The sequence below is a fragment of the Colias philodice genome, chromosome 27 (assembly GCF_061535455.1).
Source record: "Colias philodice isolate Cphi_HAF_F1 chromosome 27, ilColPhil1 Martin Lab GWU primary, whole genome shotgun sequence".
NCBI classification, from domain to species: domain Eukaryota; kingdom Metazoa; phylum Arthropoda; class Insecta; order Lepidoptera; family Pieridae; genus Colias; species Colias philodice.
The window spans coordinates 605,626-633,225 of NC_143112.1; the positions used below are offsets into that span (position 1 = coordinate 605,626).

The 27,600-nt window shown below is 34.5% G+C and overlaps 3 protein-coding genes and 2 long non-coding RNA genes across 6 annotated transcripts in view; 4 read left to right on the forward strand and 1 right to left on the reverse strand.

The window, feature by feature from the left end:
- LOC149476440 (uncharacterized) overlaps positions 1-6,742 on the reverse strand; it is a 54,127-nt gene extending 47,385 nt beyond the window's left edge. Inside the window, exon 1 of the mRNA XM_089711740.1 lies at positions 6,428-6,742. Coding sequence (XP_089567866.1) covers positions 6,428-6,598 — 171 coding nt within the window. The 5' untranslated portion in view covers positions 6,599-6,742. The remainder of the gene's footprint in view (positions 1-6,427) is intronic.
- Positions 6,743-8,314: 1,572 nt separating this feature from the next.
- LOC149476441 (uncharacterized) lies at positions 8,315-14,478 on the forward strand. 2 transcript variants are annotated; one of them, XM_089711667.1, is made up of 4 exons: positions 8,315-8,435; positions 8,683-9,000; positions 9,531-10,277; positions 12,500-14,478. In XM_089711667.1, the coding sequence occupies exons 2-4, from the start codon at positions 8,707-8,709 to the stop codon at positions 13,802-13,804; spliced, it is 2,346 nt and encodes a 781-aa protein (XP_089567793.1). In that variant the 5' UTR covers positions 8,315-8,435; positions 8,683-8,706; the 3' UTR covers positions 13,805-14,478. The 2 variants fall into 2 exon arrangements, with proteins under 2 accessions (XP_089567793.1, XP_089567794.1); XM_089711668.1 differs by lacking the exons at positions 8,315-8,435; positions 12,500-14,478 and adding an exon at positions 10,848-12,259 and having other exon boundaries at positions 8,481-9,000.
- Positions 14,479-16,653: 2,175 nt separating this feature from the next.
- On the forward strand, positions 16,654-18,184 carry LOC149476442 (uncharacterized). The gene is made up of 2 exons (XR_016317809.1): positions 16,654-16,870; positions 17,856-18,184. It is a non-coding gene; the product is annotated as an uncharacterized LOC149476442 (long non-coding RNA).
- Positions 18,185-25,164: 6,980 nt separating this feature from the next.
- On the forward strand, positions 25,165-25,575 carry LOC149476443 (uncharacterized). The gene is made up of 2 exons (XR_016317818.1): positions 25,165-25,366; positions 25,475-25,575. It is a non-coding gene; the product is annotated as an uncharacterized LOC149476443 (long non-coding RNA).
- A 466-nt stretch (positions 25,576-26,041) lies between these two features.
- Positions 26,042-27,395, forward strand: LOC149476444 (uncharacterized). Its single transcript, XM_089711843.1, has 2 exons — positions 26,042-26,413; positions 26,589-27,395. The coding sequence occupies exons 1-2, from the start codon at positions 26,207-26,209 to the stop codon at positions 27,393-27,395; spliced, it is 1,014 nt and encodes a 337-aa protein (XP_089567969.1). The 5' UTR covers positions 26,042-26,206.
- Positions 27,396-27,600: the final 205 nt, after the last annotated feature.

A 27,600-nucleotide genomic window follows, 5' to 3' on the forward strand; every position in this document is an offset into this window, starting at 1 on the left:
AAATAAAATACATGAAAACGTTAGAAACCCCCTAAACATTATTTTTTCAGAGTCATTTAATAAACCCAATGACGTCATACAGGGACAACTATTTTTAACGCAATATGTAAGTACAAGCCAGTTAAAGCTCGCTTATCAGTGATAAGGTAAACAAGCGAGATAAAGAGTATCTACCCCACGCTAACGGATATTTTAAAATACACGCATGCTGTTATGCTCTGTGGCATATGCTAGAATACGCGGGAAAAATAACGACGCGCGCGCCATTGCTTCACTTTTGCGCGGGAATAAGAATTCCCAACCATAAAATATGAAATATAATAATCAAGTCATTGAAAAAAAAATGTGAGCCGTCATGGGACGCCTGGCAGATGTGAAACATCGTTCGGTTTACAAGTGAGCCTATAGATGTGTATAGCGTGGCGACCCGTCGCCATGGCAAGCGTCGCCACGTCAACAATTCGGTTTACAAGTGAGCCTATAGATGTTTCACATCAAAAACTCAAAGTAGAATTTTTTTAAGAAAAAAATACGCATAAATAATGTAGAATTTAGAAAGGGAGTTTACGAATGAAAGAAAAAGTTTTAAATAGACATTCATTTCAAACACAACCAAAAAATAGATTAATGTTAAAATAGATATAATCTGGTTGAATCTGCTATTTCATTGAATGACTATCGCGTCCATTGAATGACAACATTTAATTGAATTAATAAACAACAACTTGTCAAGTTGTTGAATAAATGTAACCTCAACGTCTTGACTGAACGTCATTTAGCAATTCTATCGTCATTCAATGAACATGCTTGTCATTCAACAATATGCCGAGCATTTGATCCACTCTGTTTACTAGTTGTCCGATTACTAGTTGGATGATGAGTTACGCTAGTTAAATCAACGTTTGGCTAAGTCATTCAATTGAATGTCGTAATTCAATGAAATAGCAGCACATGAGTAGAAAGACGGAACAGAGACTAAGCTTCTTAAGAACGTGCAAAATTGTTACCTATTTTGGTAGGGTTGTCACAATAGGTTAAGACAAATTAAACAAAACTACCTACTACAACCCAACCTAGGTATGTACACACTTACAATACATACATACATACTTACAAATGCTAAACTTGTAATAATAATGAAAGGTAAAAACACACCGTGTACAATTCTCATCTTATTAAAAAAGGACCTAATAAAATAAACGCAAGTAGGTACTTACTTGAAAAAGTAATAATCAAAATATTTACTCACCTATTGTACTCCTTGAGATAGTTGAAGTATGATATATTTTTAGTTTTTCTACTATTATTCATACACACAGTACAACAAACAACCATTTTTGACAATGAAATATTACGTTTTATATTAAAATATTCAAACTTGCAAGTTGCAACTAATAAAACAAACAACGTGCGTCGTATCAACCCTGAGACTGTCCTATGCCTGTGCAAGCGCAAACCGGTTTTTTCCAGAATCGCTGCGTACGTGACAAGCGGCCTGCGGTCACACACACATGCCCCGCGTACTTGTAGTAGTGCAATCGATTCTCGCGTTTGTTTGAAGCTTAGTCTCTGTTCCGTCTTTCTACTCATGTGATAGCAGATTCAACCAGATGACGACTGCATATACAGCATTTTGATACAAATTCAATGTTTCTTGGGCTTTATTTTGAAGCAACATTCCAACATTCCGTGGTTGTTGCGTGGCGTGGTGTAATCATCTACACTACTCTAAAACTACACTACATCATACTAGTAGCACAGATAATATAATACTATACTAGCTGGTGCGTTGTGCGCGGGCTGCAAGCAGCCCGCGAGCCCTTTTGCCCCTGGGTTGAAGCAATAGGGCAGTCATTTGAAAATGCATTGGAATTTTCTGTCCATTTGTTACATCTGCTAACAGCGAATCTACAGTCAGTCGGTAATGCTTATAAATTCCCCATTCAAGTATTTTCCACTCCGGGAGGCTGTCCACCTTCGAGGGAGCGTGGTGCGGAAGCATCCCAGGGCAGAAATCTTCAGTCATTTGAAAATGCATTAAAATTCCCCGTTAATTTGTTATTATCTGCTAACAGCGATTCCACAGTCAATAGGAAGTGCTTATAAATTTCCTATTCAAATATTTTCTATTCCGGGGGGCTGTCCACCTTCAAGGGTGCGTGGTGCGCGAGCTGCAAGCAGCTCGCGGCTCATCCAAGGGCAGAAATCTTCAGTCATTTGAAAATGCATTCGAATTTCCTGTCCATTTGTTACATCTGCTAACAGCGATTCTACAGTCAGTCGAAACTGCTTATAAATTACTTATTCAAATATTGGTTAAATTTTTGAAAAGTGATCCCGAATTTCATTTATTTGAGGTGTCTTATCAATAGCGGTGACTTTTCATAATAAACTGTTCAAGACAATAAATGTGTGAAGATGTAGGTATAAAACATATTGAAAACTTCAAGTCTTTTTAGTAGCGTCGTTCAAAATCAAATTCATTATGCTTTCGGCACTAAAAATATCTAAATGCAAGGCCATAGGACTACAGTCAAAGGGTGTATCGAATAAGATATCGTTACACTATAAAAATAACTACTTTAGAAAAACCGACTTCAAAAACGGAAAAGTAAAAAATAATTAATTACTACATAATATTGTTTAGTTGTGTTATTCACTATATAGGTTTGAAGTCGGTGCCAAGCACTAAGCACTTATTAAACTACGCTATTTCTTGATACAAGAACTACGATTATTTCGATACAAGAACTACCTACTTGCAATTCAATTACATTATTCGCAACATTGGCTATTTTCGATATAAAAACTACACTACTCTTGGTGTAAGTCCTACGCTTATAAATCATCTCATTCACTCAATAAATGTGTGAAGATGTGTATATTATTACGTATTGAAAACTTCATTAGTAGCTTCGTTTAAAATCAAATTCAGTATGCTTTCGGCACTAAAAATAAGAACCTACTTTTCCGTTTTTGAAGTCGGTTTTTTTAATGTAGTCTTAATAGTTTTTAACCTACGTAGTTTTTTTGTTTGACTGGGAATCGCTCTAAAGTCGCTTCTGTTCAAGAGTTTACTTAACACGCTCGTCGCTTCGCTCCTCGCTACCTATTTGAATATTTACGCCGGCCGCTGACGTGAATTGCTCGCTTCGCTCGCTTGGCTAGTGCGGTAGTTCAAAAGTTAACCTAACTCGCTCGTCGCTTCGCTCCTCGCTACTTCTTTGAATATTTACGCCGGCCGCTGACGTGACTGGCTCGCTTCGCTCGCTTGGCTAGTGCGGTAGTTCAAAAGTTAACCTAACTCGCTCGTCGCTTCGCTCCTCGCTACTTCTTTGAATATTTACGCCGGCCGCGGACGTGACTTGCTCGCTTGGCTAGTGCAGTAGTTTAAAAGTTAACCTAACTCGCTCGTCGCTTCGCTCCTCGCTACTTCTTTGAATATTTACGCCGACCGCTGACGTGACTGGCTCGCTTCGCTCGCTTGGCTAGTGCGGTAGTTCAAAAGTTAACCTAACTCGCTCGTCGCTTCGCTCCTCGCTACTTCTTTGAATATTTACGCCGGCCGCTGACGTGACTGGCTCGCTTCGCTCGCTTGGCTAGTGCGGTAGTTCAAAAGTTAACCTAACTCGCTCGTCGCTTCGCTCCTCGCTACCAATTTGAATATTTACGCCAGCCGCTGCCGTGATTCGCTCGCTTCGCTCGCTTGGCTCGTGCGGTAGTTCAAAAGTTAATAAATATTTTCTACTCCGGGAGGCTGTCGACCTTCGAGGTTGCGCGGTGCGCGGGCAGCAAGCAGCCCGCGGCGCCGTCTTTTGCCGTTGCTATTCAATTACCCTTCCTACTATGAAAATTTCCATACAAAATTTTCGAAAAAAAAAATTTCGCTTTTTAACAAAAAAATTTATATGCCTGGAAGCGGACCAAGTTTTGAAGTATTTTTTACTTCGGCGACCCCGACCTACCTGTCACCGATTCAGAGAACCATTGAATTTCGTGATGTATGGAAAATGGAAACCGGGGGTCGGAGAGAAATTCTGAGTATGCAGTTTTGTAAATCTGGCCGATTAGAACTTAGAAGTCAATTTTCAGACCGATCGTAAAGTAACCGGCGCCACCATCTTGCTTTGAAAAATTGGCCATTTTTGAAAAAAAAATGGCGTCCAATTTGAAATTTCTCCATTGCCCTGGTAGCGCCCCATCTTCCTGATCATTTTTTAGTTCTACACCCCCCACCTATCTGACGCCGTTTCGGAGAGCCGTCGAATTTCGCGTTGTATGAAACTCGGAAACCAGCGATGGAAACTCGATGATGAGTATGCCAACGTAATGTGAGGCTCGATTAAAGCCCCTGTGCCAAGTTTCAGCGCGATCGGACCAGCGATGGCCGTTTTAGCATTTGTATGGCGGCGGCCATTTTTTCCGCCATTTTGAATTTTTTTCACTATCTGTGGTAATTGCTTGAGGTCTACTACACATTTAGTTTGAGCACCCCAGATGTAGCTGCTACCGTTTGCGCGGGCCGTTGACCGTCTCCGCGGGCTGTGAGAAAGTTCAGGATTTCGGATTTTTCTGGATATCCTGGGAGCTGGGTGAGTATGAATGCGTCATTGGTGTGTTTCTCCGTCGTGCCACCTTGGCTAAATTTACGTTTTTATGTTTGCGCCAAAAATGGAAAAAATCCAAAATCGAGCGTCCCACTATGGCTCCCTGGTAGCGTCCCAGGGTGGTGATCATTTTTAGTTCCGGGACCCCCCACCCAACTCGCACCGTTTCCGCGGGCCGTTGGATTTTACGTTGTATGGAAGTTGGAAACTGGGGCCCGGAGCCACTCGAACGGGGCACCGATCGATTCGCCGGCTCGAACAGAGCACGTGTGCCAAATTTGAGACGTAAGGATTCATTAACGGCGATTTTGGCAAAGTACGGCGGCCATCTTGTTTTCGCGAAAATCCCCATTTTTCCACCACCCCTGGTAATCGCCACCAGTTCCGAGCATTTTTTGTTCAGATACCCCCCCTCCAGGTATCACCGTTTTTGCGCACCTCCAGGGGTCCACTCGGTTTTCGAAGATGATCGAGATCGCTATATTTTTCCTCTGGTCACTCGGCGCACCTCTACACGATCACGTCAAAATCCCCCCAACTTTCCACGTAGTTTCCGAGAAAACCGATGTCAGTCAGTGAGTGAGTGAGTGAGTGGTAGTGTAGCTTTATATATATATGACTAGTAGTAAATATCTACACTTTGAAACATACTAAAATAAAAACGGCGAATTAAAAACCTCAGCTTCTGATGAGATACTGTTTTAATAACTTGAGCATTATTAATTTGAGTAAGCAACAAATTAACCAAACAAACCATGAATATTGATTAATAATAAAATATAACATGAGCGTTCAAAAAGTGGGTTGTGATTGACCCATTTTAGATATTAAAATTCTAACTGTGCAACTAGATTAATAGGTGAGCAAAATTTATCATCACTTATACATCACTAGCTGCGCTCCACGGTTTCACCCGCGTGGCTACGCTCCTGTTGGTCTTGGCATGATGATATATAGCCTGTAGCCTTCCTTGATAAAAAGGCTATCTAACACTGAATTAATTTTTAAAATCGGACCAGTTGTTCCTGAAATTAGTGCATTCAAACAAAAAAACTCTTCAGCTTTATAATATTAAGTAACACTAAATACTAAAGAGCAGTGGTGGCTCAGTGGTGAGACCTCGGACTTTGAATCGATAAGCCCGGGGTTCGAGACCGGGCGAGCGTGCAGGAAATAAATTGATTTTTCAATTTATCTGCGCATGTTGTAACATCACCACTGCTCGAACGGTGAAGGAAAACATCGTGAGGAAACCAACATGTCGAAAAATTAAAAAGTTCGACGACATGTGTCATCCGCCAACCCGCACTTGGCCAGCGTGGTGGATTATGGCCTGTACCCTCATAGGAGGCCCGTGTCCCAGCAGTGGGAACATATATGGGCTGATGATGATGATGATGATGAACACTAAATATTAAAAACTACTTATTTTGCATATTTCACTAAGAATACCTACTTGTGATTAATATTTGAAACAAGTTTACTAATGATGACACTTATTTTGTTATCACCTTATCTACAAACATATATCATTGATCTATGTAATCTTAATTGGATATATTTATGGAAATCAAATATGATAACTTTGATTTATCCGCGAAATAATGTCATGATTATAAGAAACCCAACATATGTATAAAGTTTTAACATTTGTATGCCTATATTACCGACTAAGCAGAGAAATGCAAGTAAAAATATGTTAGTTAGTACAAAATAATTACGAAAACATAACCTTCAATGAAAACTGTCAACACTAGAATACAAATGCCAATCAGATCCTACGCAATGTCATATAGCTTTTATATCTCAATAAAACTTACCTCAAGCTCTTGATTATGGCATTTTTCTTCTAGTTCCTTCGACAAAGTTTCCGCTCTAGAAGGTTCCTCATCATTATTTACTGCTACACCTTCAGCTAACACTTCTGTAGCGAAATTTGTGATCTGCCCTTTTAAACTACTTAAACTTTGATTTAAGTTAAGCCACGACATATTTTCAACCGGTGTTAGAGTCACATATCACATACAAGTCTATCTCGTTGATATTTTGTGAACAGAACAATGTAAACAATAAATAAATTGCATTATTTAGCAATTGACAATATCATGACCAGTTGGCAAAACAATTTCTGATAAAATTTTGACAACAAATTTTTGACATTGACACTTATGTATCCACACTAAAGTCACTGTTTTACATGCGGGTAAAATCAAGTATTTTTAGAGCGTATACGCATTATGCGGGTAACCGCATTGCGGGTAGCCGTCCGGCTGACCGCAAGCACAATTATGTACGTAATATTCATTTCTATGCGCACTGCGATGCGGCTACCGCAGACCGCACAGTGCGCATAGAAATGAATATTCCGTACATAATTGTGCTTGCGGTCAGCCGGACGGCTACCCGCAATGCGGCTACCCGCATAGTGCGTATACGCTCTTATGCATGTGATCATGTGTTATTCTAATGCTTTCGATAATACTATAAAGTTTTATTCAAATCCGTGTAGTAGTTTTTTCGTGAAAGCTTAACAACATACACTTAACCATACATACTTTCGCATTTATAATAACAGTAGGATATGATTATTTTAATAGGATTATAATATTCATCTTCTACTAAAAGCTACGTGACAAGTGCATCAAATAACGATACTTTCTACTATTAAAAGTAGAAATCAATCCCAATAAAAGCAAGGGCGATTAAAATATAAACATCAAATAGTTTTCCATCAAATTTCCATCGTACTTATTCAGATACATATTACGCATAATATCACCAATCACAGAGCAAGTAATATTAATCCTGAATCCATATAGTATGTAAATGTTCCCGTTTGTCCCGGCTTGGCTTAGCTGCGTCTAGAGTTGGTCTAGACTCTCTAGAGGTGCTCTAGAGCAATAAATCACGAGGTAACCATGAACCTTCCCTGCAGTAGAATAAAAAAAATCCAAAAGTGCACGCCTCATAATTTTTTTTAATAATTATTTATTAATTATTATTTTTGTTTATTTAATAACAATTAAACCACATCGAATCAGACCCTGAAAAATGAAAGGGTTCTATTCCTGAGCATACTCAAGCGTAAGAGAAAAAAAAAGACTCGATTAGTAAAGTATTTCGGTCGCTATCGTGTTAACAAGAAAAAGGATCCGCACATACAGACACACGGACGTCCAAGACAGAACTTTTTTAAACTGTTTTTTAACTAGTTTAAATAACAAAAATGACATCAAAAATATCATGAATGTTAAAAATAGTGTTTTTTCTTAATATGTGTGTGTATGTATTATCTTACAAGTGCAATGTATGATACATAAAGACATTTTAAGTTTGAAAAATCAGATGTTTTGCGCGAAGTGACAGTAGTACCCACCTCAACGCTTCGCTTATGAGGCGTGCAATATGACCTTGTAAACTAGAGTCTACTCTGTGAATATGACTGTAAGTTAAAAAAAAATGTACTGTACTTAATCTATAACTTTTCGCGATGAATCAACGGGCGTTAAATTACACACATAATTAAGTACATGAAATATATAGATAAACACAATTTAAAACAGACATATACATATACAATACTTTACTTTTATTATTCTGTGTCATAAAATTATTGTTACCTATCTACATTTTTTATTGGAAATTCTATCTTTGTCTGTGCTTATATTAATATTTGATTTTGACGTACGTATTTGACATTTCTTCTTTTCACGGGAACTTGGAGGTTTCTTCCGTTGATAAATTATTTTGAGATAGATAAAGTATCATTTTACTTTTTTATTATTCATACAGTTGTATAATAAGAGTTGTGTGTACGGAATAAAAAAGGTAAAATCTGTAAAAACAAATTTAATTAGTAATAGATCCAAAAATATGATATTAATCTATGCGTTTATCTGTTGGCGTTAATGGCGTCCGTCAGCGTTGACATTTGTGATACTGCAATGACGTTTTCTAAAGTGGAGGCAAAATTTTTAAGCATTTTTATCAACAAAAATTCATAATAATACAATAATAATATTTTATACATTGTAATGTAGTTTATCCTAATATAGTGTTGATTATATTTAAATAGGTACATTTGGAGTATGATCGCAATATGGAATTCGAAACAAAAACTGTAAGAGATCTAAAGACCTATTCTCGGTCTGCGAAGCCTAGGAAACATTCTGAAGATTTAACTTCGAAACTTGAAAACTCTGACGAACCTTTAACAACGAAAGATGCAATACGTTTCCTGCTCAATGGAACGTTACGGTTTCGAGTTTGCAGATATTGTTTGAATAAAACAAACGAGTTAAATGAACTGGATGAAGTGTTAGTAGTAGCGGGAAAAAGTGGCTTATACGAGGTCACTATAAAGGATATAATTGCTAGTTTCCATCCGTTCAAGGTAAAGGTTGAATTTACTCATAACAGAACAGTTTCTTATTTGAAGAAAACAATTATTTCAAAAAGTTTACTAGCTGTTTGTGTACCTATGTATGAATCTACAAAATAATTCCTTATATATTGTTGTATATTTCATTAAAATGCATAGATTACTGATTAAGTTAGTTTTCACCGCTGTACATATGAATTTTGCCACATCACAGGACTACCTACCTATTTATGTTGTCACTAGCTGTGCACCACAGATTTACCCGCATTGCTTTGCTATAGTTGGTCTTAGCGTGATGTTATATAGCCTATAGCCTTCCTCAGTAAATGGGCTATATATCACCGAAAGAATTTATCAAATCGGACCAGTATTTCTTGAGATTAGCGTAGTAAATCAAACAAACAAACTCTTTAGCTTTATATTAGTATTTAGTATAGATATACAATAGTGCAATATTAGTATAGTGTAATGAAATACAATAGGACAAGTATCTTACTTCATTGTTTCTCCATTTTTATTCATTCTATATTATCTCATTTCAGGTTGCATATGACTGCAATTTTCCAAACAAAATTTGCAAGAAATGCTTAGACAAGGCAATATCATGTTATCTCTTCACGCAGCAGTGTGAACAATCTGAACGAGCTTTACGTAATTATTTCGAAGATATGGACGAAAAGTTCAGTAAGCTTGACCCTTTGGAACCTGTCAAAAGGCGAGGAAAACCAAAGTTAAAACCTAACTACAATGTATTACATGCAGAGCATCTAAATATCATAGATTACGCTGAACCTATTATAAATATAGTTAATTTGAATACAATACCGCTAGAAATCACGGAGGAAAATGAACTAGAATGTTCCAAATGCTGGCAGTTACTTCCCGATAAGTTTACACTGGCCAATCACGAGAAATCTCATCCTAAAACAATGTGGTATCATTGTAAATTATGCGGCAAGTCCTTTGTCAAATATGCCCAACTTAAAAAACATAAACGCATACATGCTCGGAATAACGAAATCGCAAAACCAGATATTGGCTTCGCTTGTCAGCAATGTGGAGTTAATAATAAATCACTGGACGAACATTTACGGCATATTGAGAAACATAAGTTCAAGAATTCATTGGACAATTTAATTAAACGAAATACATCGAATATGTGTTCCATATGCTTTAATATTGATGAAGAAACAACAGAATTAAGCAAAACTATGAGTTTTCATGGTGGTCTTCCAGGCTTGACTGGAGAGAAAAGTATTTATAGTATGGTGTCTTCTGTGTTTCCAGATGTAAGTAAATTATCTCTTTTTTTAATATTATAACATAGTGGTATTTAAGTATTTTTAGGCACTTTAATACAATATCTTTCACTATTCAAGTAAATTAGTAATATTCAAATGAATAAAACATTTTGGCAAAAAATAAATGCGAAAGTGTATTTACTACTTTATTGTTGCAATGCAGTTATTCCATGATATACTGTTTGGGTCTGGGGATCATTAGGATTTAGGAGTATTAATAAAGTGATAGAAACTACAGTTTCTACCTCATTGAATACATCTCAATTCCGCTTGATGGCGATATCTTAAAAATGTGACCATAACTTTTTATTTTTATCAACCATGTGAACGAAGCCTTTGCTACTTCTATGGTACAATGAACTCTTAATATCAGAATTTTAGGTGAAGAAGGTATAATTTTATGCATATAACTGCAATAAAATATATTTACCTTTAATTTATTCTTTAGTAATAATGTTCTAATTGTAGAAATGGTAATATTTAAGTAATTACTGTACCAACTGTCTTATTGAGATACATTTTTTTTATATAAATTTGATATCTTGTGTAATTTTCTAGCATAAAAAACACAAGTATCAAGAATTATTATTACCAACAAATGTTACGCATTTGCGCGTGATGAAACGAAAGTCTGCATCAGACATTTTTCCTGCAAAAAAGATGAAATATACCACAGATATTAAAGAAATTCTCAATATTAATTTTGATGATGTCAAGAAATTTTTGTTTTCCAAACCAGTTGTTATGAATATTATGACTTTGAGTCATAAAGATACAGTTTTCAAAGAACAGGTTAAAAGTTTTAACATCACAGAATATAAAACAGATTATTTAAATAATAGTGAACTTATTGAGGTAAATTACAATGATAATACAGAAAAAGCAGTACTTAATTCACAAGATATTGAAGATAAAATTGAAATAAAACAAATACAAACAAATTCTTTGATATTGGAAGAGACTGACATTGAAAAAGAAGAAAAAATTGATAACAATACTAACTTATCAGACACTGATGAAAATATTTGGTCCAAATGTAAACTTTGTTGGATCTTCAAGAAACCAAATTGTATTTCATGCAAAGAGTTATCCAATAAAAATTATTTATTACATATAACTTGCAAGGAATCAGAAATAACGAATGAAATTCAAATTGAAGAGAAAAACTGCAAGTTTTGTTACATTTTCAAAGAAGTGGGTTATTGCAATTTTTGTAAGAACATCCCAAATGTAGATACACAAACATGTCTAAAAGATGACAAAAAAGAACAAATTAATACAAAAACAGCTAAATGGCAATGTGAAATATGTTTGACAGATAATATAAACAGAGAAACATGTATTTGTTGCGATGAAAATAAAACAACAAATAAAAACTTAAATGTTGTTTTAAATAACTCAAATTTTCTAACAGTACTCAAGAATAAAGCTTATGAAAATAATAAGAGAATTTCAGAAAAAAACCAAGAAGATACAAAAATAATTGATTTTCAAACAGTTAAAAGTGATATTGAAGTCAAGGAAAATATATTACCCATTGAAAATAATAATGATACTCTTATGGAAGTTGAAGCAATAGAACCTAATTGTATTCCAACTGAAGAATTCATGGATTTTGAAGAAGGCTATGAGAAAATTGTTTTTAAAAATGCTCCAAGAGAAACTGTCAAACCAGATTTTACTGTAGTTGAAAAAATGGATGACATATATATTGATAAAAGTGTTAATGTTGAATCATTTGCATTTAATATTGGTGTGGGGAATAATACTAAACGTAAAAAGCCAATACGCAGATTGGCTGCACTACGAAAATAAAAAAAAAATAATAAGTAAATTAGATTTAGTACTGCATTATTATAAATTTTAGTATTGCAAATGTGTTGAAATAATAGGTGCTTATTCAAAGTAGCATTAGTAAATGTATAATATACAGTTTTCACATTAGATTATGATGGTATATTAATTGTTATTACTTATTAGTATATAAAATTCATTATTAATATTTGTTAATAATATAAAATTCTTTGCCTCAATAACAAGGCTATTAAACTTCAAAATATACTAACGATATGGACTCATACCAATTACAGTTTAAACAATATACAGTGCTCTATATGGTATATAAGTTTATAACTTATTTCTAAATTACAAACATACATTTGACAACTGCTTTTTATTTTTTATTTAAACCATTTTATTTTTTGTTGCAGATCTCATTAGCTTGCTACACTGGAACCAAAATTTGCAATCATTGCCTTAGTAAATTGATAACGACATACATATTTTTGCTATCAGTAAAAAATATAAGAAATAGACTAAATACTTGTATAAGTTTAATCCTAAGTGATCTAGAAAAAGTTGATGAAGATAAAAATGTTATAATAGAAATAGGCCAAGATGCTATACTGCCCAGTTTTGAGTATGACAATATGGAGCTCATAAAAGATGAAGATATGAATATTGATGTTTTGGAGGACGAATTTAGGGTTTCAGATAGTGAATCTATAAAAAGTGAATCTACTAAAAATCAGGATGTTGACAGTGACTCTGTGAAAAGTGATATACTTAGTTCGCTAGATGAAAATGAATTCGTGAACCCCGCTAAAAATGCAACTAAAACATATGCTAAAAAGAATGCAGTTAACGGTTATCAATCTTACATAGACTGCGAATATTTAGATGATGTTTGCAGCGAGTTTCTAACATTCAGAAAGCGAACGAAAAGCAAGAAAAATTGCCTCTTTACATGCCCCATTTGTCATAAACATTTCATATCAGATTATTTCTTGAATAAACACGTTTTAAAGCATACATTTGAAACGGTTAATTGTAAATTTTGTGCAAAGACATTTAAATCTAAATCTCGCATGTTCGAACATGTTAAAGTGGTTCATTCGTTGAAGACACAAGTGTTTGCTGAGTGTAATGTATGTGGTCGTAATTTTACAGATGCACTAAAACTGAAAAAACATATCAAAAGACATTTTAATACACAATGTATTCTTTGTGATAAATTTTTCAAGACGCAAGTACATCACGATAGGCACATTCAACGACACATCATGAAATTCAAAAAGGATAGCCGGTACGAAATTTTAACTTGTAGCTTCTGTGAGAAGGCGTGTATAAACGAAAACGATCTCTCACTACATGTAAATAAAGTCCATTTATTAATGAAACCGTACAATTGTGACATGTGCGAAAAACAATTTTACACAGAGTATAATTTGAATTGTCATAAACGCTTGCATAGTATGTTCTCGAAGGAAGAATGCAACTTTTGCGGTAAAGTTTTTAAATGTAGGAAGAATTTAGTTGTACATTTACGGAAGCATATAAATATCAAGCCACATTATTGTCCGGTTTGTTCAAAATCGTTTTATTCAGAGTCTGGTATGAAACGTCATATGAAAATGTATCATGGAGGTAGATTTTGCTGTAGGTTGTGCCGAACAGTAGTAGATAGTAATACAGATTTGAAAACTCATATTAAAGTTGCACATAGTTGTATGTAGCATTAATTATTATAGCCAAAGTTTAAGTTGTATATTGGTTGTTATTTTTAGTTAAAATTTATTTGACTCAAATACTAAAGATCTATAAAAAAAAGTGTGGCGAGCATAAAGTGCAGTTGTAATATTATAAATGCTATCTAACAAGTAAACCTAAGATTTGTAAAAATAATATTCACTCACATATTAAAATGTATATGTATATCATTATTAAATATTTTGTTATCAATTTATTGAGCGAGTGCCGAGTGGCCGAGTGGTTCATATTATATCACTCAGAAAACGAAAAAATATGCACAATTTATTATTGCCTTATATATTATATGGCTTTAATTATTTGTTCATAACTATATGTGATTATCACAGAATTTATTTATAGGCATAATATTAATTTGATGATATAGAAGAGTAATTATGAAATGAATTAAAATATAAAACTTATTTTAATAAGCACACAAAATACCAATATATTCATGAATTATATAGCAATATTCTAATTTAAGTTGTATTTTAATAAAATTGATTCAACACAATTTTACTAGAAAACGTTAAATAAAGCCTAATTTTGATATATTATTTTTTATTTTTGTTTTAAATTATGTAGATTTGTAGGTATATAGTTGTGTGCTCTGCGCAGCGACGTATGAAATATAGAAATAAACATATTTGGAATAAAACTGTGTTTTATTTTTTAATATTGTAAATTGAACTCTATATAAATTACTAAAATGACCTACGCATTTTCTGCTTTAAGGCAATTACACGGTTCAACGACCTTAATGATTCTGTCACTACATTTGAATTTGTTTTTTTAACCGCCCTCTATAAATATACATCGTTGTTGAAGTAAAAGTGACCAAAGATTATGGAATTGTATACTGTATCGTATTGTATCGTAATGTGTTAGTGGTTTCTACCTAATTTATGTTTTCTCTGAGAGGCAGTAACATATTATTACATTTATGAATAGTAAATATTGTGTACTATGTATGTTGTAAATGAAATGTAGGAAGACTCATCTTTCAACATTAACCGTTATAAGCAAAGTCTCCACTACATGACCCATTCTGGAGACCTTAAGATGACTAAGCAAGTAATTATAAGTTCTAGAGTGGGGAACAGTTAAGAAAACACCGATTTAGAAATTAATTTTATTCAACATGGACTCTACTATATTCTGGAGACCTGATGATGGCTAGGGTGGAGAACATCTCACCTACAGAGATATAAAAGATGGAGTACATTATTTGACGTAATTCTATAGAACGGCCTCTACCATGTCATGGTGTATCGAATGTTAATGGTGACCAGGCAAATGGATTTAGCGTTCTCTGTATATCTCTTCATACCTAGTAGGAATATATGCATGCAACCTACACACACCGAAAAAAAATAGGGGAACGGACAAGAAATCACGTTTTTTTCGACTTGTTATGTATTTTGTAGTTAGTTCGGGGTTAATTTTTTAAATCCTAATTTGAATGTTGGGTTGTAGAATAAAAACGCCTTCGTGACAATTCATATTTTATTATTCCTTCACTTGGTACATTCACTTGATAGTTTTCTTAAATCCATACTAATATTATAAATGCGAAAGTAACTCTGTCTGTCTGTCTGTTACTCAATCACGCCTAAACTACTGAACCAATTTGCATGAAATTTGGTATGGAGATATTTTGATACCCGAGAAAGGACATAGGCTACTTTTTACCCCGGGACGTTGGATACGTTTTATCCCGGAAATCCCACGGGAACTATGAGGGCTTTTCTTTGACTGCGCGGGCGAAGCCGGGGGCGGAAAGCTAGTCTTACATAAATCACAAGGCACGGCTATGGCACTTATAGACCGCACTGGTCGGCTGTTTAAGATCAATTGGCTCGCTAGTCGCAGATCGTCTCTTCAAAAAATGTAAGCGATCGACTGACAACTAACCAACTGGAGGCAGTGTTAGCAACCTGAAGTGAGCTGATTATCGTACCAGGGGCGTAAAATTATCGTACATTAGGCGTTTTTGGTTCGAAATTATCGTACTTTTTAGAATAAAGTCAATTATAAATAAATAAATCATATAAATTGTAATATTGATAAGTATGCAAGTTCTCTATAGTTAATCTTTGTTTAACTACCGCTGTCAAATCAACGGGACACAGAAACCCAAACGTTTTACGTGCCTTAATATTCATGATACTCTTTGGTTTTACGCGTGGTACAGACTACAGAGTAACAGACCTGGAACCGATTCCATTTCCACTTTATGTTCAATAAACGCGCCAAGTTTAAAATTCAATCTGACAAAATTTCACTGTTCCCATGAAAGTTCGATATGAAACACGTCAAAATTTCATATTTGTATGGGTGAAATAATATAAATTCTCGAATTTTGCCTGATAGAAATTATCGTAAAATCAGCGTACGATAATAACATGCTATCGTACATCGTACGTAGGCACCAAATTATCGTGTTTGTACGATAATTATCGTACGGTTGGGAACGCTGACTGGAGGGGAGGTTAAGTTGTCAGGCGGTAGATTAAAAATACCAGAAAACCTTGTCGATGGAAATGTTCTATGTATGATTTTAAAATTTGTAACACGAATCTATTTCTTTTTTCCTCGGAGAGTCACTGCAAAGGAATTATTGTTATATAATTTATATTTTTATGAATCACTAGTGTTACAAATCTTAAAATCATACATAGTACATTTCCATAGACAAGGTTTTCTGTTATTTATAATCTACCGCCTGACAACTTAACCTCCCCTCCAGTCGGTTAGTTGTCAGTCGATCGCTCACATTTTTTGAAGAAACGATCAGCTAGCAATTGATCCTGAACAGCCGACCAGCGGTCAACAAGTCAGTGCCTTAGCCGTGCCTCGTGCTTGTTTTAGGATTATTTAAATCTATTACTATTATAGGATTATTTAAATCTATTATTTAAGATTGTGAAAGATTGCGAATATTATAGTAAATAGTGAATGTAACAAGGAGGAATATTAAAATATCAATTGTGACGAAGGCGTTTTATTCCACAATCCAACAGCTTCAGAAGCGGGATAACGATAACAAGGTAATGTGACATTTTTCTTTTATATTTTTTTTTACCACCGTCTTTTATTAATATATAGTTTACATGGATCATAATTATTATAAAGGATTTTTTTTTTCTTTATTTATTTTAAACTATGCTTGTTAGTTTAATAAAAGGCTTGTTATCGTCCATTTGCCCACAAATATGTGAATAAATAAATAATCCTTGTGCGTGTATCGAACGTTGATTGTTATCATTTGGCCGGGTTCACATACCCTCATAATGTTAACAAACGACGCTTTAAGTGATCTACGATCCAGATCGAATCTGGCCAGGGCACTCCCTGGTGATACGACTGTGATTTTAGATTATTTAATCGAATAATTTACAACATTACATGTACGTACGTGAATTGTTAATGCGTGGTCAGGGTACTCCCTGATAGTGTTAGCAAGACACTAGTTGAATAGTTTAGGACCTTGACAATATTTGGCCAGGGCTACTCCCTGGTAATAAGGTTGAGTGACTAAACTATCAGGTGACACGTTTATGATATTATTGTATTGAACATTATATATGTGAGTTGTTAACACGTGGTCAGGGCACTCCCTGATAGTGCTAGCAATACACAGAATTGAATAGTTTGGAATCTTGACAATATTTGACCAGGGCTACACTCTGGTAATAAGGTTGAGTGACTAAACTATTAAAAAAAAAACTATACATTATATATACGTATTTTCTCTTTATTAATGATAAAGCGTATATAGAGACATCTAGTTGGATAGTTTGGAGGTACAGCACTATTTGGCCAGGGCACTCCCGGGTAGTAGGGCTGTGACACTAGACTAGTCTAATGCGGATTTTGCTATCAGTATGCCAGGGTACTCTCTGGTACTGTTCGTGAACTCCTTGATGTTTTTATGACTCGCATTTTTACATTAAAACATAAAAGCTAACTCATATATATATATTTTTAATAATAATAAATGAACCTGATTCGGATTATTTTTTTTTTTATCAGATTGGTGATGGGCCGTGATTGGTCAAGGACTCCTTCACGCAGCCGAGACGGCAGTCGTGAGGGCAATGAACAGCGAAGCCGGCGTAGTAGAGAGCGCCGCAGTGAAAAGTGCTCAGACCGCCGCAGTCAGCGCCCAAGCCCGAACCGAAGTGCCAGTCACCGGAGCCGCCCTAACACTGAGCACCACCAAAGGAGCCCCGGTGAGCGACGTTCTAGGCGTAGTATTGAACGTCGCAGCCAACGATCTGGTGAACATCGAAGTCGTAGCCGCAGTCAGCTACGAAATCGCCACGATAGCAGAATTATGAATATTGATCGGGACCGTAGAAGTAGGAAACGTAAGGACTGTTCTATTACAAGACCCCAAAAAGGTGATAAAAGCGATGTAACTAGTACTTTAATAGATTCATTTGTTGATGCGATTAAATCGATGAAATCTAGTTCTAGTGATAAATTTTCGTCTATTCACAATGTAATACCTGATTTTGATCCAATGGCAAAAGAACAGACTGTTAATGCGTGGTTATCGAAGGTTGAGGAATGTAAATTAATTTACGAATGGTCAGAAAAACAAGTCGTGCACTACGCTCTGCCTAAACTCTCGGGAATAGCTAAAACGTGGTACCAAAGTCTCCCCACATTGCTGTATTCTTGGGAGGAATGGAAAGTTAAATTAATTGAAACTTTTCCATCTACCCAGAATTATGGTGAATTATTAACTGAAATGTTGAATAAAAAACTACGGTTTAGTGAATCTCCCGAATTATATTATTACACTAAAATTAACTTACTAAACCGTTGCAACATATATGGCAAAAATGCAGTTGACTGTCTAATTTATGGAATTGAAGATAGGGGTATTAGACTAGGAGCTCAAGCGGCACAATTTTCTGAACCTGAACAGTTACTCAAATTTCTTAAAACTGTTAAACCAGGCGTTTCTAGGGATACCGAAAGATCAATTCGAGATGGGGATAAACGGCCGGTACCAAATAATTCAAATAGATTCTTGAATAAGCCGAATAGATCCGAACCGGGTCGGATAACTTGTTTCAATTGTAACGAAGTAGGTCACCCCAGCTATAAATGCAATAAACCGTTATTAAAGTGTAGTCGTTGTAATTTATTAGGTCATTTGTCTAATGCGTGTTCTAAAATGGAACCCGCTCAAAAGCTAGATAAGGAAAAAAACCGTGTTGAAAATCTCTAGTCAACAATCGGCGAGTATTTATACTTTTCCTATACGTATTAACGGGGTAAATGTCCAATGTCATTTAGATTTATTTAGAAGCGAATGTACACTAATTCGGTTGACGGACGCCCTAAATCTAGGGTTAGTTTGGACCACAAATGATTTACCTTTACTAAAAGGCCTAGGCAATATACCGTACCAGCCTATCGGTAAGTCGTCAGATAATATTGAGGTACAAGGAATTACTGAAAAAGATATAGAAATATTAGTTATTAATGATAATCTTATTTACTATCCAGTGCTTCTAGGGCATTCATTTTCAGAACGGCCGGGTATTAAAATCACTAAAACCGTAGATAAACTGGAGATTTGTAAGACCCAAAACGCTAAAATACACTTGTTATGTAGGGAGCAAACTTATATTAACCCTGAAGCAATACAAACTGTCGCAGTATTAGCAAAACCTGAACTTTCTTGTACTGTATATGTTAGAGGTGGTATGCGGGGAAAAAAATGGTTCTAAATTCTATTTGTTTCCGGGAGAATATGAATTAAAAGATGGATTAGGCTGTCTTCTTATCTTACATCCTAGAACTAAGGGTTTAATTCTAGAACGTGAACAGTTGCTGATACGCAGTATGGTAATGAGTAATGATTGTAAATATGTAAATAACGTTAATTTCACTGACAGGAATGTTATATCTGAGCCTGTTATAGGGGATAATCTTAGCGAATTAGAAAAACAAATGGAGAGTTGTAGCATACTAGTCGTCAAACCACGGTAGAAGAGCAGAAACTTCACTCGTTTGAGTTAGAAACTCTAGCTGTGATAGCGTCATTAAACAAGTTTAGGATCTACTTGTTAGGCCTACGGTTCAAAATACTAACAGATTGTAATTCATTACGCACCACACTTAAAAACGAGATGTGATCCCGAAAATTGCAAGATGGTGGGAGCAGTTACAAGAATATGACTGTGAAATTGAGTATCAACCAGGAGATAAGATGTGGATGCCCTGAGTCGAGCTCCATCAGACTCAAAAGTAGACGATTTGCACGTTATTGATATACTTAGTGTTACTGCTGAAGATTGGATTACTACTGTTCAATCCTCAGATGACGATATAAGGCGTATTAAAGAAATATTAAGTGATCCAGAATCCCCCAACATAGTAAGTACATTTCAAAATTACAAGTAAAAAAAAATGGACGTGTATACAGGATCATAGCTGATGATAATATCAAATGGGTAGTGCCTAGAGGCGCACGCTGGCAAATTGTTAAAGCCAATCACGATGACGTAGGCCATTTTGGGTTAGAAAAGACTTTAGATCGTATTCGGGCATTATATTGGTTTCCTTAAATGAGAACCTTTGTCACCAAATATGTTTCAGCATGTTTAGAATGTGCTCACCATAAGATGCCAGGTGGTGCTCGACAAGGTCACCTACATTCCATAGAAAAAGTAGAAATCCCCTTTCACACGGTTCACGTGGACCATGTTGGGCCTTTCATTAAGAGTAAGAAGGGGAACTCATATATCTTAGTAATCATCGATGCCTTTACTAAATTTGTTTCTTTGGCTGCCGTCAAAAGTACCAAAACGTCGGAAACTATAAAAGTAATTAAAAAAAAATCTTATTGGGTATTTTGGTACTCCAACATGCCTCATTTCTGATAGAGGTAGCTGTTTTACCAGCAAGAGGTTTAGGAAGTTTATACAGGCCTTAGGCATAAAGCATGTTATGAATGCAGTAGCCACGCCGCGAGCAAATGGTCAAGTAGAAAGGTCAAACCGAACTATATTGGCATCATTGGGAACCATGAACCATGGCAAAGATCCTAGAACATGGGATGATAATCTATCGGATATACAGTTAGGCATTAATACGACAATACACGACGTCACAAAAAAAACTCCTAGCAAATTATTATTTGGGCGTAGAGTTACAAATCCTTCGCAAGGTATATTAAGTGAAGTAATTTCGGATGTAGGACATGGAATAGTAGAATAGATTAGATTAGATGCACGCTGCCTGATGCAACAGCAAGCGAAGGTCAGTGAAGAACGGTATAATAGAAAAAGAAAAGCGGCAAAAGTATATAAAGTAGGTGATCTAGTGCGAATTTTGAGAGCAGTTGCATCTGGTAGCGGGCAGTCTAAAAAGTTGGAACCCAAGCTACAGGGACCGTACCGCGTAATTAAAGTTTTACCAAACGACCGTTATGTGGTAGAGGATACCCCTCGAAAAGGTAGGCGGTACGAAACTGTCGTGGCAGCCGACAAAATGCACCCTTGGTTAAATTTTAAATCGATGTCTGATAGCGATAATGACGGTGATGATAGTTGTTCTGATGCCATTGAGAATCAAAATAATTAAATTTTATACATACACATTAGGTAGTTTAAAGTTCTTTATGTATGTTGTAATACACATCCTTCTTTAAAATGACGAGTCAAGTCTACGTGTTTGGTATGAACGAAGAATGATCGACGTTTATAACAAACACATGGAATTTGAAATAGCTTGCATATTGTGGGCATGCCGGGCACAATATGCCGCCCAACGAGAACCAAAATGCAGTATGTATATGTGTGAACAGTGAGTACCGAGTGATTTTGTATGATTATTATGGGTATGCCGGGCACAATGATGTGCCGCCCAAAACGAATAGCTTACATACTGTGGGCATGCCGGGCACAATGATGTGCCGCCCAAAACGAATAGCTTACATACTGTGGGCATGCCGGGCACAATGATGTGCCGCCCAAAACGAATAGCTTACATACTGTGGGCATGCCGGGCACAATGATGTGCCGCCCAAAACGAATAGCTTACATACTGTGGGCATGCCGGGCACAATGATGTGCCGCCCAAAACGAATAGCTTACATACTGTGGGCATGCCGGGCATGATGTGCCGCCCAAAGAGTAACAATATGCAGTCTATGTGCAAGCAGTGAGTACTGAGTGATTTTTATTACTGTTGAGGGCATGCTGGGTACAATGATGTGCCGCCCATAAGAAAGCAACAATTATTATTGTACATTGTTATTTTTGTGATCTAATTATTGTCGAATGTATGAGATAGTATTATTTAATTTAAATATAACATTATGATTGTATTGCAATACCTGCATAAGGTAACTAATATGTAAAAATGTATTGGTGAGCAATAAATTATTTGAATTTGAATTAGTCCTAATCAAACGGATAGAGAAGTGAGTTTTTGTTATACAAATGTATGTAGCGATTGTCGAAGTTGTTCCAATAGAGATATATTATTTATTCATTTTTTTTTCGAAATTTGTAAATCTTATCCTAGGCTTGTTTCCTTGTGTAATTTTGATTATTTGTAAAAGCTAATCATACCAATTCAAACTTCGGGAACTAGTTGTAAATACATATTATTAATTATAAGTATTTGTTTCAATTTCATGTAAGCATGGTTGCATTTTGTTTTCCATATTTTAACATTTTATTTTTGTTTAAATTTAATTCAAGCCAACGAAGGCACTCGTTGAAGATCGGATGGCCGAGCTGTTACAAATCTTAAAATCATACATAGTACATTTCCATAGACAAGGTTTTCTGTTATTTATAATCTACCGCCTGACAACTTAACCTCCCCTCCAGTCGGTTAGTTGTCAGTCGATCGCTCACATTTTTTGAAGAAACGATCAGCTAGCAATTGATCCTGAACAGCCGACCAGCGGTCAACAAGTCAGTGCCTTAGCCGTGCCTCGTGCTTGTTTTAGGATTATTTAAATCTATTACTATTATAGGATTATTTAAATCTATTATTTAAGATTGTGAAAGATTGCGAATATTATAGTAAATAGTGAATGTAACAAGGAGGAATATTAAAATATCAATTGTGACGAAGGCGTTTTATTCCACAATCCAACACTAGCTTTCCGCCGGCGGCTCCGCCCGCGGTTTCAAAGAAAAACTTGCATAGTTCCCGTTCCCGTGGAATTTCCGGGATAAAACCTATCCTATATTACTCGTGGATAATGTAGCTTTTGAATGGTGAAAGAATTTTTAAAATCGGTCCAGTAGTTTATGAGCCTATTCATTACAATCAAACAAACAAACAAACAAAGTTTTCCTCTTTATAATATTAGTGTAGAAGAAATCATCGGTTCACCCAGTTAAAAGTGCGGAGGTAACGGAACCAACAAAAAATCAGTTGAATTGAGAATTTCGTCCTATAATGGCGTCGGCTAAAAATGTTGCTATACGTTTATGTCAGTTTGGTCAAATGGTTGAATTTTTTTTTAAATCAACGCATTCACGTCGGTATTGTGGGCTGTAAATTACAATGGAAAAGTATGGCATGAAACTACCGCCTACTTCTTTTTTATGGGCTATCGGAAAATCCTAAAATTTTTGTGTTACAAATCGTTTGCCTTCCGTAATTTATCCGACGAGTTCGACTAACGCCCACGCGACTAGTCTGCCGGTACCACTGTTCTGACCATGATTTTTCTTTTTGTCATTGCGTACTAAGACCACTGTAGAACCGGCATCCTGTTACAAATGACCCAAAATTTTGTGTCAGTATCTCCCGGCTTTGGATTGTTTTGGACCCTTAAAATATACGATAGAACAGCAATTAATCTTTTTTAAAAAATATTCAAGGCACAGGGAAAGTCTGGTTACTGTTTTATAGGTATGTGTTTTCTGATAATATTTTACTGTCAAAATTTATCAACACTGGATATTATTCAATGACGCCTTTCAAAAACAAAACTAATTTACAAACAGATTTTTATATCTTTACATACCTATTTTTAACTTTCATTTCATGAACTGCTCATGTAAATACCTATTACAATCTGGTTTAATTTAACAAAACATTCAATTCGGTGAATTTTAGCGTTATTTTGCAAAAAAAACCGCACGTACAGTCCCCCGTCCGAGTCGAACTGACACCGTCAATTTTCGTCGAAAATATGCAATAGAGGTGAGGTTTTATGTGGGTTTTATTATAAATTCGAGTTTTTTCTTGATAATTTAACGATAATAATGAAAATTGAAAAAACAATCAATACAAATTGTTACAAATATCATAACATATTTTTTGGTATAAATTTCATGTATAAATATGTAGCCGTTTTCCTAACAAAATGCGTTTTATGTTCAAAAAGGGGTTGATTTGTATGTATTTTTTTTATGTTTAGGCCGTTCTAAACTGAAAAGTAAACAATACACTTTGTTTATTATATCCTTGAGTATCACATATATTTTTTTTAAGGCAATCGTACCAACAGTTTCCTCAACAAAATTCAATATGTTTAAGGTGTTTTTCGGTTTTGACCATAGTGATCAGTGATCACCTTAAAGAGATGACGCTGTTTTAAGCTGATTAGTGTTTGTTTGAACGCGCATATCAGGATCTACTGGTCCGATTTGAAAAAATATTTCGAGGCTATAATATAACATCACGCTAATAAGACCAACAAGAGCGGAGCAATGCGGGTGAAACCGCGGGGCACAGCTAGGCCATTAAAATTATTTAAATAGGTATATGAGTCATCTTAATTTTACATGATTTTTCTTTGTACAAAATACAATGGTGGTGATAACCATTCGCCTAAGCCATTCGCCAACGCCCTTTCCTAACATGTATTGGAAATTAAATGAATGTAATTTCAATTGGTATTAATCAATAAACATAAATGAACGTTGATTTTCGAATTCATATACGTAACTAAAATATTTGTAGGTATATCTCAATCATAGTGGCTTAGCGTAGTAGGTTTATACATAATTATATGTATTATTTTATAATTAAATGTATTTTCGTACAGAGATCAGTTGAAATTGAATTTTGACTCGCTCCTGAAGTGTCATTCTCTAATCTACCGCATAAAAATTTCATTATAAACGTTCCATCGTGGTTCCATCCTTTACAATATAATTTTACATGTATACATAGTATTAGTCTGTGATTTTACTGACAGTTTAAGTCCTATGAACCAACTATGGACAATTTATGGACCATGAAATACGCTTTCAACTTTCAAGTCCCAGTCAAGGTCCCAGTAAATCTTAGAGCAGAATATTTTATATTTAATAAATAAAAGATTTTCATGTGGCAACTTATTTGACAACTATCAAATTGGTTGTCAAATTATTTGTCTTTTTGGCAGTTGATAAATAAATTTTAGGATTTTGTCTAAAAAATCTTCGAAAATGTCGAAAAAGCCGCTGTGATCACAAGCAAGAGGTGATGTTTATAATGTGTATAGAAAAATATTTGATGAAGAAGGGTCAAACACATCACAATTTTCAATTTAGAAGATTTTATTGGTAAATTGGACTTACCCGCTTTGATACTTTCAATTAAAAAATATTATATGTAGGTAACTATAATATTGTTTGTTGATTGGAATATAATTTTATGAAAACTTATTACAGGAGTTTCCAATACGGCTATTCGTCAAGTCCAAGCTGTCCAAGTCAATTTTATAATGTGTGTATCTGTTTATACTTACGAAAATAAACATAGTTTTATTTTATTTTTATTTTATTTTATAAAAAATTATAAGCAGTCTAGTTTTCTATCGATATAACATCGATATTTTTACATGGCATAATGATAATGAACATACAAATATAGGTATGTGTAAATAATAATATGTATTACCTGTATAAAAGTAATATGTATATTATACATGTAAGTATGTACCCACATAATATTAAGTGGATATCTCATTATTAAGTACAGTATTGTCCACTTATGACTTATGTAATGTGACTAATGATATTGAGAACAAACTAAAAAATAAGCAGTATCAAGATCGTTCAGTCCATTTTCCCTAGGGTTGCACACTCAAAATTTTGATTTCCCTAATTGCCATCAGATTCTGGTTTACCTATAAATATTATTATTATGGAAACCTAAGATGGCAACAATATGCGTCGTGTCAAAATCAAAATGACATCTGTCTGACAGCTGTTGATTTTTGAATTTTGTGAAATTTCGAAGTTCAAACTTCAAACTATTTGAAACTGTATCGCAAACTTTAATTAGTTAAATATCTAATGAGATAAAGTACAATTAAATATGTACATATTCATAATAATCCAGATTTAATGACTGCTTTGTATTATATTGTTTAAAATATTTGTATTATATTCAAGTTTAAAATGAGAAACATACAGGATCTTATTTATTTATTGATCGATACAAAAATATCTAATTTAACTTGTTTTATGTGTTTCAAGCATCAAGATATATGTTTCAAGCAACATGACAAAATGATGGACATTTATGATGATATTCATATTGAGAGTGAATGGTTTTCTACTACATTGAGTTTAAAAGCTATGTCAGAATACATTTTTCCATTGCAAGTGAGTGTAAGACCCACTTAAATTTATTTATTTCAAATAAAATAATAGTTCTTGCTATTTATTTCGAACATTCATAAAGTTATTAATATTTTTATCAATTTACTTAAAATAAAGTTCTTTCTCCTTTTTATTCAATTTAATAATATTCTATCTGATTTTATATTATATTTTTCAGAATATAATTCTCACACAAGCATGTGATGGCTGTGTAGATATGCTCATAAGTACTTACATCAGAATAAGAAGAAAAGAATACATAGAAAAATACCTAAACCTTCTAATTAATAAAATTAATGGACAATTAAGTAAGCCTATAATTTCCAATCAAAAATTATTTATTGACACAGAATTGACAAACAACTGTAAAGTTAAATGTAATGAAGATTCTGTAAATAATGATATTGATCAAGATTTTGATGAATCAAATGAAATTGAAGATGAAGAAAGTTGCCCTATCTGTTATAAATCTTTACTTAAAAATAAATTAAAAGCTCACATGCGGCAACACAGGCATAGAAAAAGAAAGACCTACAGTTGTGATATCTGTGAATATAAAACTAAATGTAAAACAACATTGGAAGGCCATAAAAATAATAAACACTATCAAAAAAGACCTCACAAATGTGGTACATGTGAAAAAAGTTTTTACACAAAAAGTGCCCTAGCCGAACATATCAAAACACACAAACAAACAAAAGATATTATTTGTGAAATATGTGGAGATAGTTTTTACCACAGAAAAAGTTTAAAAGACCATTTAAAACTGCATTCAGATGATAAAACATTTGAATGTCATGTCTGTAACCATAGATTTGTAAATCTAAGTAGAGTAAATAATCATATGAAACAGAAACATGGCGAGAAGAAAGAATTCTGTGTTGTCTGTGGTAAAAGGTTTGTGTTTAAAAAAGATATGAGAAGGCACTTGAAGTTGGTGCATAAACAAGAGGATTTCAATTTTGAAATTCAAGATACTGTTTAATAAAAATATAAAAATAAAATCCTTTGATTGTATATCATTATAACATTTTACCATCAACTTTCTTCCTACTATTAAACAATTCTGGCTACAATAGCATATATAATAAGTTGGTAGGTGTGTAAAATAATATTAATATTAAAAAGAAACACAATCGTTTATAAAAATATATTTATTTGCAAACTCTTATACAAAAATAAGTAAGTAC